The sequence below is a fragment of the Amblyomma americanum genome, chromosome 3, assembly GCF_052857255.1.
Source record: "Amblyomma americanum isolate KBUSLIRL-KWMA chromosome 3, ASM5285725v1, whole genome shotgun sequence".
NCBI lineage: Eukaryota > Metazoa > Arthropoda > Arachnida > Ixodida > Ixodidae > Amblyomma > Amblyomma americanum.
Genome location: NC_135499.1, coordinates 162,266,183 through 162,280,765, shown reverse-complemented (window position 1 = coordinate 162,280,765; position 14,583 = coordinate 162,266,183). Strand labels below are relative to the sequence as shown.

Sequence of the window (14,583 nt, the reverse complement as noted above, 5' to 3'; positions counted from 1 at the left end):
TGTATTTAAAGCTCGCAACAGGACTGATGATTTTGGAATTCAGCTTACTTTCGAAAATAGTGTAATTGAATGCGTTTCTTTCTACAAATTTTTAGGTGTCATTTTTGAAGAACACTTGAACTGGACCCTGTATATTAATAAGATTCATGCCAGCATATCCAGGTCACTGTGTGTGCTGTATAAAATTAGAAAACTTGCTCCCAAATGGCCGAAGTGGCAATTATATTACACCCTAATTCATTCGAATCTTCAATATTGTTTACTGATTTGGGGGTGTACAACAAAAGCTAACCTCATGAGATTCATAACGTTGCAGAAAAAAGCCATAAGATATGTCGAAAATCTTGCCTATAATGATCACACAGGTTTGCAGTTTTTAGGGCATTCATCCTAAAGGTGGATCAATTCTTTGAATTGAAATTGCTTTGTCATATCTTTAAAGAATACAAACTGTGTCCATCTAAATATCTTGAATTACATTCAAGTAGTAAAAACGCTCCTTATAAGACACAACTACCGAATGCCACTTGCGGGAACGAACTATGGTACCCAAATGCTTTCCTATTTAATTCCCAGTATTCTTAATAACCATACACAGGCCATGAAAATTATTCAGAAATATGGGTCCGAGAAATCTTTTAAAAGTGCTTCATATTACCTGCTTCCTTGTTCTAGCAATTAATGGGCTGTTGATAGAAATATTCATTGTTTCTGATGTTTCATTGACAATGTAAGTTTTCTTGCATTTCTGACTTTATACATACCTTGTAACTATTTAGTGTGTAGTTTTGTCATTGCAGGAGTATGCACTTTCCTCATTGGTTACTTTGTTTAAAAGTGCATTCTCTATGTAGTAAGTGCATGAAGTTCTTGTTCCTTCTGCTGCCTATTCTTAGCTGTGAGGGTTGCTTGGGCCCCATCAGGCAGATCACATCTGCCTTTTGCCACCAGAGACCTTGTTGTCTGAATAAATATCTATCTATATCTAAGGCCTTCACAGAGAGAAAGAATGACGTATTTATTCGCGTAATGAACCCATTCGCATAATGAGCTCGCCCCTCACTTTTGTCGTTGAGAGTTGATTGACTGATTGAAAGTCATTTATTTTGAGAAGGCACAAGGCCACTGTGCGGAGAAATGAAGAAAGAAAGTTTGCCACAAGGTCGGAGTCCGTGTTTTGTCCATTTCTATATTTCTCTTTTTACAGCATTAGGTTTCTACAGCGTGTTCCTCAGTATTGATTGCGTCATCCGCAGCGAAGGCGTTGGCAGCGAGCCAAGACGCTGCGCGCCGATAACATCACGATAACATCACGGCGTGTTGCTGCGGGGATGGTGCGCTCGGCGAGGCTTGGCAGAGCGCCAAGACACTGTGCGCTGTGCCAGTGTATATTTAGAAAGTCGGCGAGCGCATGAGCGCTGGAGAGGTGAAGCGCAGGACACACCATAGGCCCGTTTGATACGCCTGCACTACGCGAACTGGTTCTCGCGGTGCTGCACTTCGCCATTCGTTCCAGCGGTTCAAGATGGCGCCGTCTGCACTACGCCATTCGTTTAAAGAAAAAGTGCAGACGTTGTGCAGGTCTAGTTCAGGAAAAGTTTAGGAAAACTGTGCACCTCGTCAGGTGACGGTGCCGAAATCGTACAGCTGCAGCCGCCATGGAAGCAGACGATGGCTTTTCGTCTTGCGATAAACGCGGCGAAGGGACTTAGGCTTAGCCGCTCGTCGACAAGAACAGTGCCCCAATAGGGTCCGGCTCGTACGAAGAGTCACGGAGGACCTGGCGATCGGGCCTGTAACTACTTGCGGCGATTTCTGTGCAGTGTGCGCGCAGTGAACCGCGCGCGGTGGCAGTGTGTGTCAACACTTCTTCGCTGGCGTGCCCACATGCTGCGAACTCGTGGACAGGCGCGCGAACACAGTGCGAAAGTGCCCGCCCGCCGGCCGTCACAATCGCGGCGGATGCGCCGCTATTTACTGTCGCATACCTCTGTTGAGTAAAAGTGCGTTTCGCACCAGCTGCTGCGAGGTGCACATGCATCGATCGATCGAGTCCGGTTCACGGCAGCACTTCGCTGCGATGTGTTGGGAAATTTTTCGCACGGTTCGAGATGTTGGCGGCCGTTGAGGTGTGCGACGCCAAGGCTAGCAGATGGCCAGCAAGACTTTGATTTGAGCTAGTTAATTATATCATGATGGTTTACGCAAAAAGCGTACTGGCGCTAAAAGACGGAGACGACACACACAAGACAGGACTGGCGCCAAAGCTGTACTCGGCCATTCGTTTTGAAGGCAGTCAGTGCCAAGCTGCACTTGTACTGCAGGAACGATGGCGAGCGTAGAACTCGCGGCCGCGTTTCGATGCAAGCGAAACGGTAAAAGGCGCCCGTGTGCTGTGCGATGTAAGTGCACTTTAAAGTTCAAGTTACAGTGCCAAGAATATAGTACATTATATTCTTTATATAAATATACAGAATATATACTGTGTATATAGATACAGTATATACTTCCGCCTTCTTCCTTTCTTTTATTTCACTCCCTCCTTGACCCTTCCCTTACGGCGCGGTTCCGGTGTACACAGAGATGTGAGACAGTTACTGCGCCATTTCCGCGCACATTGCGTCACGGCTGAGCTCTTTCACGTGAATTTGGACTTCCGGGTCGTTTCTGCGGCTTCGTTTGTATAGGCATTGCTTTCAGACGCGCGGTTTCGACCTTTCTTTCCTTAATACCAACGCTCACATCGCTGAAAAAAATGGTGTGGTGCGCTGCCTCAAACTGCAGCAAATTCACTGCAACGGAATGCAACATGTTCCGAGTGCCGTCAAGTACTGAACGGCGAAAGTACGCCGTTGCGATCCGCTGGCAGACTGCCTGCTACGAGCTCCACGGACAACTCTTGGCTTTGCTTCGAGCATTTTGTTGGTGGTAAACGTTTCAGAGCGTTGCCGAAATTTGGGAATTTGGTTAAGTAGGCCGTTTCCTCTCGTTGAGGAGCACCAATTTCTGTCTCGGACAACTTCGGCCGTAGCCGGTCTCGCATGACGGCGGCAGAACCGCGCTGTCGTAGGTGTGCAGATATGTGCCATTCGGCATTCGTCACTATGCAGCTCGACAAGATGTTAAAGGATTCAGGACGATTTATTCCTCACAAATATGTGCTGCATGCGAGTTGCTGGAACTCAGAGCTAACACTTCAGGCCTATGCGATCGCAACCGTCAGCTGCCGAAACAACGACACCGGCCACGGCGCGGGGTCCCGTTGCCCGACATTGCTGGCCGTAGTATGTGTTTACGAGCACTTTTGGGATTTATTAATTGTTATATGAGAATATATTTGTTAACTTCAAAACCAAAGTGAAACACGTTTTGACCAGCAGACCAGTCGACATGTGCACGCAGCAGGTATGGAAAGATTATAAGCGAGCTGTTACGTTAAAGTTCCCCGTTTGCATAGGCCCGAATGTTGCAGTTATGTTTCTTCATTCCTGTGTGTGGAGAGGTAGGGTGACAGACAAGGTGATCGCATTACAAATCGATAAGAATGATTCGCCACCATTCTTTTCATACCCTTAGGCAGTAAGTTATCAAAAGCTTCACTTCAGGATAACCAAATTTAAAAATATATAGCAGCCAACATAGTCAAGCTTATCACCTTTCATTGTACAGCACATAGGAGAATTGACATCTGAGACAAATGTTATAATACTGAACTGCCGCTGCACAGCAAAGCATCATTTGAAACTGTCCTGTTGCTGAACATGCATGTGAAGTAGATGTCTGCGTCTCTAGCTTATGTGTGATGCATTGCATGCTTGCATGTCAGAATATTGCACTGAATGGTTCACTTATTAATTGAGAGTGACGTTGGTGATTTCAAGAAGTGCAGAATGCTGCAAGAATGGCAAAGGCTGGTCTGGTAGTCGGATGGGTCAGTTATCCGTAAGCATAAAGAGTAATAAATATGCTATAAAACTGCTACATTAAAAGGCCAAGGAACACATTGTGTTCACAGACATTCCAGATTTTTGGTATCGCTAGTGTCTTCGGGACGGTTTACCGAAGTCTGTTAACATACAAGCTATGCCGCAGTGTTCACGCCAAAACTAAAACTAGGTGGGAATACCTTTCGTTCAACATTGCAGAAGACTTGGAGAAAGGAACTTGTAGAAAATGCTGAAAACAACTCGGATCAAGCTTCTGCATGTGCTGGAAAAGCCGAAGCATGATTTCTTTTACGCTCTACCATGTTATTTTTATAATTTACTACTTTCGCTCAGACGCCCTGCATTAAACTAATTTATTACATGCTGTGCTGTATAAAATGTACCTGCAAGAGTTTTTGCAAGACAAAGGTTATATCGGATGTTATTACCCACATGACAAGAGTTTCCAGTTAACAGCTGATGAACTTTCTCATTTTGAAGTTGGACAGTAAAGCTGCCTATGTGAAGAGTTAGTTCTACTTTTGGCTGCGGTCTGCTTTCTGTTTTGTCCTTGTGCTTGACTTTGTTTATGTTGTGGTACCTGTGACGAAGCTGTGCAGCAGGCTTTGGTGCTTTGCTTTGGCTTGAGGTTTTCATTTAAAAAAAACACAAGGCAAGCTAATCTTCTGCCTAGCTGACTGTGTTATTCCTTGCCTACCTTACCTTGAACACTTTGCATACAATGCATAAGTTTTATATTTCCACATTTCTGTACATATGCATCAACAGCTGAGGCGCCTGCCATTGGGGACATCTGTCTGTACATTGGCTGGTGGTTCTTCTTCGACTATGCTCTGAGCACTAAGTTCACGACAGCAAAATGGCTACAGGCCCTCCTCTTCCTTGATGGGAAGCCACATTGATTTACTTTCTGAAGCTAGTGAACATTCAAGAGATGCCATAAAACAAAGCATTTATTTTAATACTTCTTTTTCATCTACATAATGCAGCAAGCAGCATAGGGGAAATCAAGTACAGGAATTCTTGACATTCAGAGCTGCAAGTTATATGTAAATGGCATGTAATGTCCCACACCACCATGCAGGGAGTGAAATGCATTGCAGAGTGTAACTATGCGTGGTTAATTTTATGTGTGCATGAGGTTCTTTTGCATGTACCAAAGCCTCAGTAAATGGGTGCACCTCTCTGCAATGTCACTTGCCTATCCATGACCTTGACGCACATTAGCAGAGGTTTTCAGCCACAAAGTCTCGGCGCAAATTCGTAATGGCAGAAAGAATACAGTATAGGGCTGAAAATCCGACACATTTGTCATGGAGTTGCATTTTTGCATTACAGACAAACTGAAACTCAATTCTTGAGACAGTTATGCATGCCAGCTTGAGCAGTAATTATTCCATAAGCCATAGCAAATATTCGACAAAAGCAGCGGAGCTGACAAGAACATTAATCGACAGCAAAACAGATTGTGCTCCTTTGCTAAGGTTGTGAAGCATTGTTAAGTACAGACTTTTGGGAGGAGCTCAATGTGTGCCACATGTGCCAATAAAATGGGGCCTACCTTGCTTGCAGGCAACGACAGCTCCGGTGCTACCGCCTGGCAGAAATTAACCCTACAATGCAGTGCACATGAAATCTTTGTAAAGGCAACAAAATCACAAAATATTGTAAATTGTATGTTGTTACGTCTAGAAGCGGATATAAGGGCAATGAGGGATGCCGTAGTGAAGGGCTCTGTATTAGTTTAGACGAGTTCTATCGCACACGGGTGCCTTTCGCGCTTCGCCTCCTTCGAAACACGGCCGCAGCGTTCCGGATTCAATCCTGGTCCTCTGATTCGGTGCCCGAGTACCCTAACCACTAAGCCACCGCGGCTGGTGCAGGAAAAAAACTTGGAGAACGCTTAAGCTTCGCCTTTAAAAGCAGGACGCAACAGCGTGTTGCAGCATTGCCAAGGAATCTACGGAACCCCATCCTCCTTTCTGCCGACCCCTTGCCCAATAGTTGGTTTTTAAGGAAAGGAAATGACGCAGCATCTGTCTCATATATTGTTGGACACCTGAACCGCGCCCTAAGGCAAGGGATAGAGGAGGGAGTAAAAGAACAAAGGAAGAAAGAGGTGCCCGTAGTGGAGGGCTCCGGAATAATTTCGACCACCTGAGTATCTTTAACATGCACTGACATCGCACAGCACACGGGCGCCTTAGCGTTTTGCCTCCATAAAAACGCAGCCGTCGTGGTCGGGTTCGAAGCCGGGAACTCCGGATCGGTAGCCGAGCGCGCTAACCACTGAGCCACAGCGGCGGGTACGCCCGGACAATTTAAGGAAACATATATCTTGGTAGATACCCGAACCGCGCCGTATGGCAAGGAAAATTAAAGTAATTTTTTTAAGGAAAGGACGCCTGTCGCACATATCTCGGTGGACACCCGAACCAGGTCGTACGGGAAGGAAATTGAAATGAAAATTGGTTTTAAGGAAATGACGCCGAGGTTTTGCATGATGCAAACTCTTCGCCGTCGCAGCCACTCTGCTACAATGTGCGCTCGTAAGTAATGCTAGAGTACGGTGCTCGTAGTCCATATATTTTCAGCGCCTGGTAGCGTGAAATATCTAGGAAATATGTACCTCAACACATATCTGAGATCAATGTAGCAGCCGCATGATGATAGTAACAACAGAACTTTTTAGCGAGTGAATGAAGCGTCTTAAACTTCTGCGCGAACAGACGACGTAGGCCGAACGTTCGCACTTGCAAAGCTTTTTCGCCATTAATTCAAGTACGGAACATCGAGCACGGACATAATAATGCACATACAGCATCCTGACCTTTCTTACGGCTTTATTCGCGCATATTAATGCATGAAGAGCCTAATTCAAGCTTGTAAGTAGTAGGTGGTTATGATTAAAATAATAATAAAAAGGAAAAGATTTTTGCTAGCCCCGGCATTTGCCATCGATACTGGCACCTGAGCTGGGGCAGCGGAAATAAAGGATAGCAGGCAGATTGGAGAAATGAAATGAAAGAGGTGAGGAAACAAGGAGAGAGGATGGGGGAGAGGTCATATACACAAACTATTTACACAATCGAATTCAAGCTTGTCAGTTGAGCATTTCAAGCAAAGCGCTGTACGCACGCATCTCGCCAAACGAACCGGAAGTTGGAGTACCGAGCATGCCTTCCGGCTCGTTCAGATTGGACACCACCTATTGCCTGTCAACGAATCATCATTGTAGTACGCCTCTCGCTCTCCCGCATCCGCGGCCCAACTCTAGCCAATGGGGGCAGCATCCCTGAGTCCCCATTGGCTAGAGTTGGGTCGCGGAAGCGGGAAAGCCAGAGGCGTACTACATGAAGCTACATGAAGTCGGAGAGCGGCCAGTTCGGACCCAGTTATCAGCAGCGTGGGTCGCGTTCCTCGAAACCTGTCCGCTCACGGTTGTCGGGGCGAGCTGGTGGCAGCAGACAGCATGGCGGGACGCACGTGGAACGACAAGGAGACGCACGAGCTCATCCGCATCTGGACTGAACACCGAGACCTTTTGGATGGAACGTCACGAAACAACAAGGTGTACGAAAGCATGGCGGCGCAGATGTGCATCCTGGGCCACCCACGCACCGCGCTCCAGGTCAAGGAGAAGATGAAACGACTACGCAAGGAGTACAAGTGCGGTAAGCGGAGCATGATAGCCCCTTACCACGAAGAGCTGGCCACTGTGCTCGCCCAGGGCGCCAAGGCCGGCGCGCTGTTCACAAAGAGCGAAATGGACGACACCGTGGGGTCAGAAGTCGCGGGCAAGGACTCCGAGGCGAACCACATGGAGGACAGAGCAGGCTGCTCGGCGCCACCGGACGACGACCGCGCCCAGGGGTTCTGCGGAAGCAACCAGGGGCTTGACGACAGCCGGTCGTCGGGCTCGCCGCCCGTTGAGAGCGCCCCGGCGCTGCGGTTCCTGGCCGACGGCGGCCCCAACTTCAAGATGGCCACCACTAATCCTGAGGACAGCGCGCCGTTTCCGGCGGCCGGCGTCCCCCGCGCGGCGCGCAAGCGCAAGCTCCTCGACGCGCCCTCGCCGCCCACGCTCAGTGACCCCATCACGCGCGCCATCGACAAGGTCGCAGAGCTGGAGCGCGAGCACATGCGGCACGAGCTGGGCCTGCTCGAGCGGCTGCGCCGCGAAGAGCTCGAGCGGGTGGAGCGCATGCGCCGTGAGGAGATGGACCACGAGCTGCGCATCATGATAGCGATAGCGTCGGTCTTCAACAACCTCAACAACAGCAGCAGCAGCAGCGAGCCGCCGGCGGGATCGTGATGCGGACCCCTGCGCTCCCTACATCAACATTCCAGCTGCACTTGTGATGGCTGGACCCCAGCGACTGACGACTCCATTTTAACCTCACCGCGCAACAAAAGGTGATCTCTGGCGCCACCTCACGGGCATCAGGGACTCCAGCCCTGCGTCGAGCCGACAGCGAGGAGCGGGCAGACGCTACAGTTGCGTGAGGCATAAACGCTGTTTTTGCCTGCCTCAGTGTACGCTTTGTCTAGTTTGTATTTGGTATTGTCTACTGTCAAGACGAGGTTCACCGCCCACGATAAATGAATGTCACAGCCGACGATGATACACAGGACTGTTTTCCATCCGGAGAGCAACGACTGTTTAGCCAATTCGAAAGACGCGGTAATTGTCATTTTCTAATGGAGGGCAGTTGCTTTTTGCTCAATTGCAATTTTTTATTAAACTGATCTCCCACAATAAAGGTGTAGTGTCTGCTTTTGCCAAAAGCGCCACAATGGGCTTTACCGCACAAGACGAATTTTGGTCCTTCGCGGATAGACTTGCAATCGAGGGATAACCGAAGAGGTTGCCTTCTAGTAGAACATCTGCCTCGCATTCGGGAGGTGCTGGGTTTGGTCCCAGTGCTGCCGGGCACCCACCAATTTTCTAATGGGTACAAGATATTCCCCGGCCTGGTGCTCGGCTCTCATGGGATGAAATGCCTGGGAAAAGGGCCTATGGTCACTTCTACCTCCCTTGATGGAAAATCTATCCGCGAGGGACCGAATCTAATTTGTGTGGTAAAAAATTGACTAGTTTAGCTCTGGTTAAACCTGGTACGTAGCGAGAGCTACGAAAAGCCGCGGCTCGTTTCTGCGAAGGCAGCAGCACGCTTTCTGTACCTTTGCTATTGTCTCCCTTGCCCCCGCATAAGGTTACCGTCACCGCTGATTGGGACAATTAGCTACGGACAGGGGATAATTGAGGGGCTTTACCCACAATGTCTCCCCACCCCAGTCTGGAGACGCCAGTTCGTATGCCCTCATGTGTTTGGTCGCCCTCTCCTGGTGGTAAACTTTAATATTGAGCCATACCTTAAGCTGTTTTTGGGTTGGCTCTTGGTCTTGTGAAGCGGTCGGCAGTGGGTGACGTCCGGCGACTTCCGAAGCCTAGCCCACCAGCTGCTTTTGGACAGCTGGGTCGGAGCTGGAGAAGAACGGCAGATTGGGCGAGTTGGAAATGCTCTATAATATTAAAACAGCGCTAAGCAACAGGGACCAAGAACGAAGGGAACACACAACGGCGCTGATCTTAGAACTAAATTTTATTTGAAGTAAGCACACCAATTTATACATACACCAGAACTACGCACATGCGCATGGTCAAACACAGATGCACTCATTAAAAAATGCAAATAAAAATAACACTGCAACAAAGGCTCAAGCAGTTATCGCCAATAAGCTACCCCTGTGCAACAAGCTCATTTCCTTGGAGGTTAGGGTTACTGAAGGTGTGCTGACGCAACTGCTTGACTTTCTGCTGATATGGAAGGCCTCTGCTATCTCCCTTGTGCGCCGACCGTTGTGCACAAATAACACTTCCGTGTCAACAAAATACGGTGTGCATTGACACGTGAAGCAATGCTTGGCTAGGTTAGTCTTTTTTCCCCAAGGAACTGGCGTGCTCCATGAGGCGTACATTAATACATCGGAAAGAGGAAAGTGTGTAACATCAGCCATGTCAATCAATATGTCCCGTGCAGGAGTGGCATTGTCTACCAGATCCCATTGTCTTATGGTTCTACGTACATAGGCCAGTCTGGCCGATGTATTAATGTACGCCTCATGGAGCACGCCAAATCCTTGGGAAAAAAAGACACTAACCTAGCCTAGCATTGCTTCACGTGTCAATGCACACCGTATTTTGTCGGCAAGGAAGCGTTGTTCGTGCACAATGATCAGCGCACTAGGGAGATAGCAGAGGCCTTCCATATCATCAGAAAGTCAAGCAGTTGCGTCAGCACACCTTTAGTAACCCTAACCTCCAAGGAAATGAGCCTGTTGCACAGGGGATAGCTTACCAGCGATAACTGCACGAGCCTTCGATGCGGTGTTATTTTTATTTGCATTTTTATTGAGTACATCTGTGTTTGACCATGCACATGTGCGTAGTTCTGGTGTACGTATAAACTGACATGTTAACTTCAAATAAAATTTAGTTGTAAGATCAGCGCCATTGTGTTTGTTCCCTTCGTTCTTGGTCCTTGTAGATTAGCACTGTTTTAGTATTATCGAGCTGGACACCGCGACCTCCCATCGCTCGAGGTCAGTGAGTTGCCACTGTGACGGCGCTGGTACTCGGAGCATATGTAGAGTATGTGATGGAAATCAGCTCTTGGGGCTCTGCATAGGGTACACTCTGGAGAGAATAGCCCTGGGTGCATTAGTGCTAAATGGGCGGAGGGAGAAAAGTGCGAGATAGTAGCTGGCGCCACATAACCTGCTCTAATTTAGTGAGTGATTTGTGAGGCGGAGGATAGTGGAATGAAATCTCGTAGTATGTGATCATTCGGTCAAGGGCGCTCCCTGGCTCGGCGACTTGCCCTGCTCGGTTGACGTACGCTTGAGCAGTGTCATGGACGGCTTCGTTGCCTAGATGGCCCGCGTGCGCGAGGACCCTATGAGTTGAATGGGCCTAGTGGGGGCTGAGAGGAATTGAGAATTTTATGGGCGACAGCATGCGTTCACCCCTTTTGCAAAGTTTCTGATTGCTGTTTTTGAGTCACTAAATACGAGTGTGGCAGTGGTGGAGGAGATCGCAAGGGCAATTGCAGCTTCTTCGGCTTCTAGCGAGGTGTACATTATGATCTATACAGCTGCTAGAGGTGAAAGATTGTGGCCGATTACGCTAATGGCAAAGGCCGGCTGAGTGGCATATGCCGTGGCATCTATGTAGACAGCCTCCGTGTGTTGGTCATAACGTTTCTGTAGTGCCCGGGCTGTTGCTGCACGTCAAGCTTAGTGGTGGACTGGGTGCGTGTTTTTTGGGAGTGGATGCACTGTTAGAAGCTTTTGGGTGGCCCCTGGGGTGGGGTATGTAGGTCGGAGAGTTGGTTGTGTTAAGGCCTAGGTTCTTAATGATGCTGCGGCCTGTAGGGGTGGAGGAGAGACGTTCCAGTTGTGCCGTATGGTGAGCTTCTGTAAGCTTGGCTAGTGTGTTATGTATGCCCATGAGTAAGAGTTGTTCGTTGGAGGTGTGTCAAGGGAGTTTGAGTGCAGCCTTTATGCCTGGAAAATCAGGGCGTTGATTTCCTCTTCTTCCGCTCTCGTGAGGAAGAGATGTGGGAGAGTGTATACTATGCGGCTGACGACGAATGCTTGAACTAAGCGACGGAGGTCATGTTCTCTCATGCACCTGTGCCGGTTGGCATTTCGTCGTATGAGCCACATGGTCTCATAAACGGTGTTTGTAAGTCTGGTTATCGCGGCAGTGTTCTTGCCGTTGCTCTGGAGTAGGATGCCTAGGATTCGGACCTTTTTCACTTCTTGAATGGGGGTGCCGTCCAGCATGAGTTTTATTGGAGGCGGGGGGCCTAGGTCCGTCCTAAATCTAGGTGGTCGAAGAATGAGTACCTCGGATTTGGTAGGGAAGAAGGCCAGGCCGACGGTTGCAGCATGCGCTGCCACCAGGTCGCCACCGGCCCGCAATGTTTCTTCTATGGCTCCGGCATTTCCTGTGGTTGTCCACAGTGTAATGTCGTCAGCATAGAAGGAGTGCGAGAGATTAGGTACTGCGTTTAATGCCTTGGCCATAAGAATGAGTGTTATTTTGAAGAGCAGCGGCGAGAGTACTGACCCTTGCGGGGTGCCTCTGCTGCCAAGTGCGAAGGTTGGGGAGGAGAGAGACCCGAAGCAGATTTTTGTTGTGCGGTGTCTTAGAAAAGCTGAAATGTATTTGAAGATGCGCGGGCCGGTTCCTAGTACCGAGAGTGCTTCTAGGATGGCGGAGTGGTTGATGTTGTCAAAGGCTTTGGTTAGGTCCAAAGCTAGTATTGCTCACGTGCGTTTTGCATTTCGGGGGTGGAGGGCCTCTTCTGAAATCTGAAGCATAACGACTTGTGTGGACAGATGACCGCGGAAGCCAATCATCATGTGGGGGAGTAGGCCGTGATTGTCCATATGGTTCTGTAGGCGTTCCAGGATCACGTGTTCGAACAGTTTGCCTAGACAGGATGTGAGGGAGATTGGGCGTAGATTTTTTAGACCTAGAGGTTTGCCTGGTTTCGGAATAAAGGTTATGCGGGCATGCGTCCATTGGGCTGGTAGCACTCCATCTTACCAACACTTGTTGAAGAGGTCTGTTATAGCCTGCATGGAGCACTCGTCCAGATTCCTGAGCATATTGTTGTTGATTTTGTCAGCCCCCGGGGCCGAAGTGGTGCGTAGTTTCTGCATGGCGGCTTTAAGTTCCCATGTGGAAATGTCCTCATCTAGTGTACGATTGGGGCCGCCGGTGTAAGTAGGGAGCGGGGTAGGTGGAGTTGTGGTAAGGTAATGTGCTTTAAGAGCGTCTAAGAAGACGTCATCCTGTAGAAGGAGCTTGTGCAGAATTCGGTTGACAGTTTTCCTTTGCATTGCTTTTGTGCCTCCTTGTTCGAGCAAGCAACGAAGAAATGTCCACATGTCTTTGAGGCCGAGGTTGCCGCTCATACGATCGCATAGCTGACCCCACCATTGCTGGTGTGCCAGTTGGCTTGCATGTGCTTTGATCTCCTTTATGAGCGCGGCCGCTTGAGTGGCCGATTGTGTTTGTGAGCGAGCCACCTTTTATGAAGGCTGGCATGTGCTTCCCAGAGATGCAGTAAGCGACTATCTGCAGTCTCTGCATTTGAGGTGTCAGGGATTGTGGATGTGGCCCCAGCCAGGTCCTTTGTGAGCGTTTGTGTCCAGGTGTCCAGATCTGTGATGGTGTCTGGGACGTCTTGTCGGATTTGACGGAACTTGTCCCGGTCCACCACCTCTAGGCGTCGTTTTCTAACCTGGGCTAAGGTTGTGAGGTTGAGTTCGATGCTGAGTATATAGTGATCACTACCGATAGAGTGCTGCGTGTTTGTCCAATGACTGTTGGGGAGGTGTTTTGAGAGGGTTAGGTCCGGGCTGGTGTTGTGTTGAATACTTGTTCCAATCCTTGTGGATTGGTCTATGTTGTTGAGCAGGGATAAGACTTCGTTCTGGATGAAAGCCCAAACCGAGGTTCCTTTACAACAGTTTTTACGGTAGCCCCAACTGGTGTGGTTGGCATTAAAGTCACCGGTTATCAGAATGGGGTGGTCTGCACTGATCGTGAGTGCCTTGTGCATTGATGCAGTGAGAGGTGGTGGAGGGCTTTTTGGCGGGCTATATGTGTTTAGTATGAACAGGCTGCTGCCCTCGCGTGCGCGGGGTGAGAGTTCTACTAGGAGGCCATCCATGTCATCAAGCTCTAAAGCGTGCTCAAATGCAGTAAAGATACGGTGAACCAGTGTCGCTACTCGCAATTGTGGCAGCACGCTGGTTGACTCATGAACTGTGTAGTTTCGAAGCTTGACATTACAGAGAGTTTCTTGCAGTGCTATAACGGTAGGTATCTCGTCTGCTGAGAGGTTTTGGAGGTGAAGTTGCAGGTTGCTGCGCTTCACTCGGAAGCTCCTGCAATTCCACTGCCACACTCGAATGCAGCTACATTGTGCAGACATATTAGGGCGACTGACGGGTCTATGAGATTTAGGCCGTTTGGATGGGTGATGAATTTTCCTTGTATGTGGGGCTGGATTTGAGCCATAGAGGCTTCATGTGCGCCTTGACGTAGCTCGAGTGTAATCATGCGGCCTGCAATGTTTGCCATCCATTCTGCAGTATCATTCCGTAGGGCATTCATGTTTTGTTCAAGGCTTTGTATTATCGAGGTTAGCTGAGAGAGTGTAGCTGTGTCTATCGAGTTGCGGGGGTCATTTTCAGCTTGCGCTTATCTGAGGGGTTGCGAGTAGGCGACGCAGCACGTGAGGTGGAGGCAGGGGAAGGAGTGAGTTGCTTGGGTGTGATAGTTTGTACTGGGTTGGGAGGTCCAAATTCTTTGTAGGCCGTTCTCTCCTGAGAAGCAGCTGTAATTGTTGGCAGAGCTCTGCAATTTCTAAATTCTGCTGTCCAAGTTGTGCTCTGAACACTTCATTCTCTTTAGCAAGCGAGGGAGGTCCCGGCATCCAGCTCACCTGTTTATCCATGGGCTGGGCTTTTGGTACCGGTAGTGGCGGGAAGGAGGCGGACTGGCTCCTGTGCTGGAATTTCCGTGAGATGGACCTGGAACCAGTTCTGGAGT

The 14,583-nt window shown here is 49.0% G+C and overlaps 1 protein-coding gene and 1 pseudogene across 2 annotated transcripts in view; one reads left to right on the top strand and one right to left on the bottom strand.

Annotated features, from left to right (window-relative positions):
- LOC144124227 (DNA (cytosine-5)-methyltransferase PliMCI-like) overlaps positions 1 to 14,583 on the bottom strand; it is a 145,038-nt pseudogene that overhangs the window by 25,538 nt on the left and 104,917 nt on the right. The gene's annotated exons all lie outside the window — the stretch shown is intronic.
- On the top strand, positions 6,478 to 8,687 carry LOC144123438 (uncharacterized). The gene has a single exon (XM_077656262.1). It carries the CDS (start codon positions 7,420 to 7,422, stop codon positions 8,260 to 8,262), a length of 843 nt encoding a protein of 280 aa, XP_077512388.1. The 5' UTR covers positions 6,478 to 7,419; the 3' UTR covers positions 8,263 to 8,687.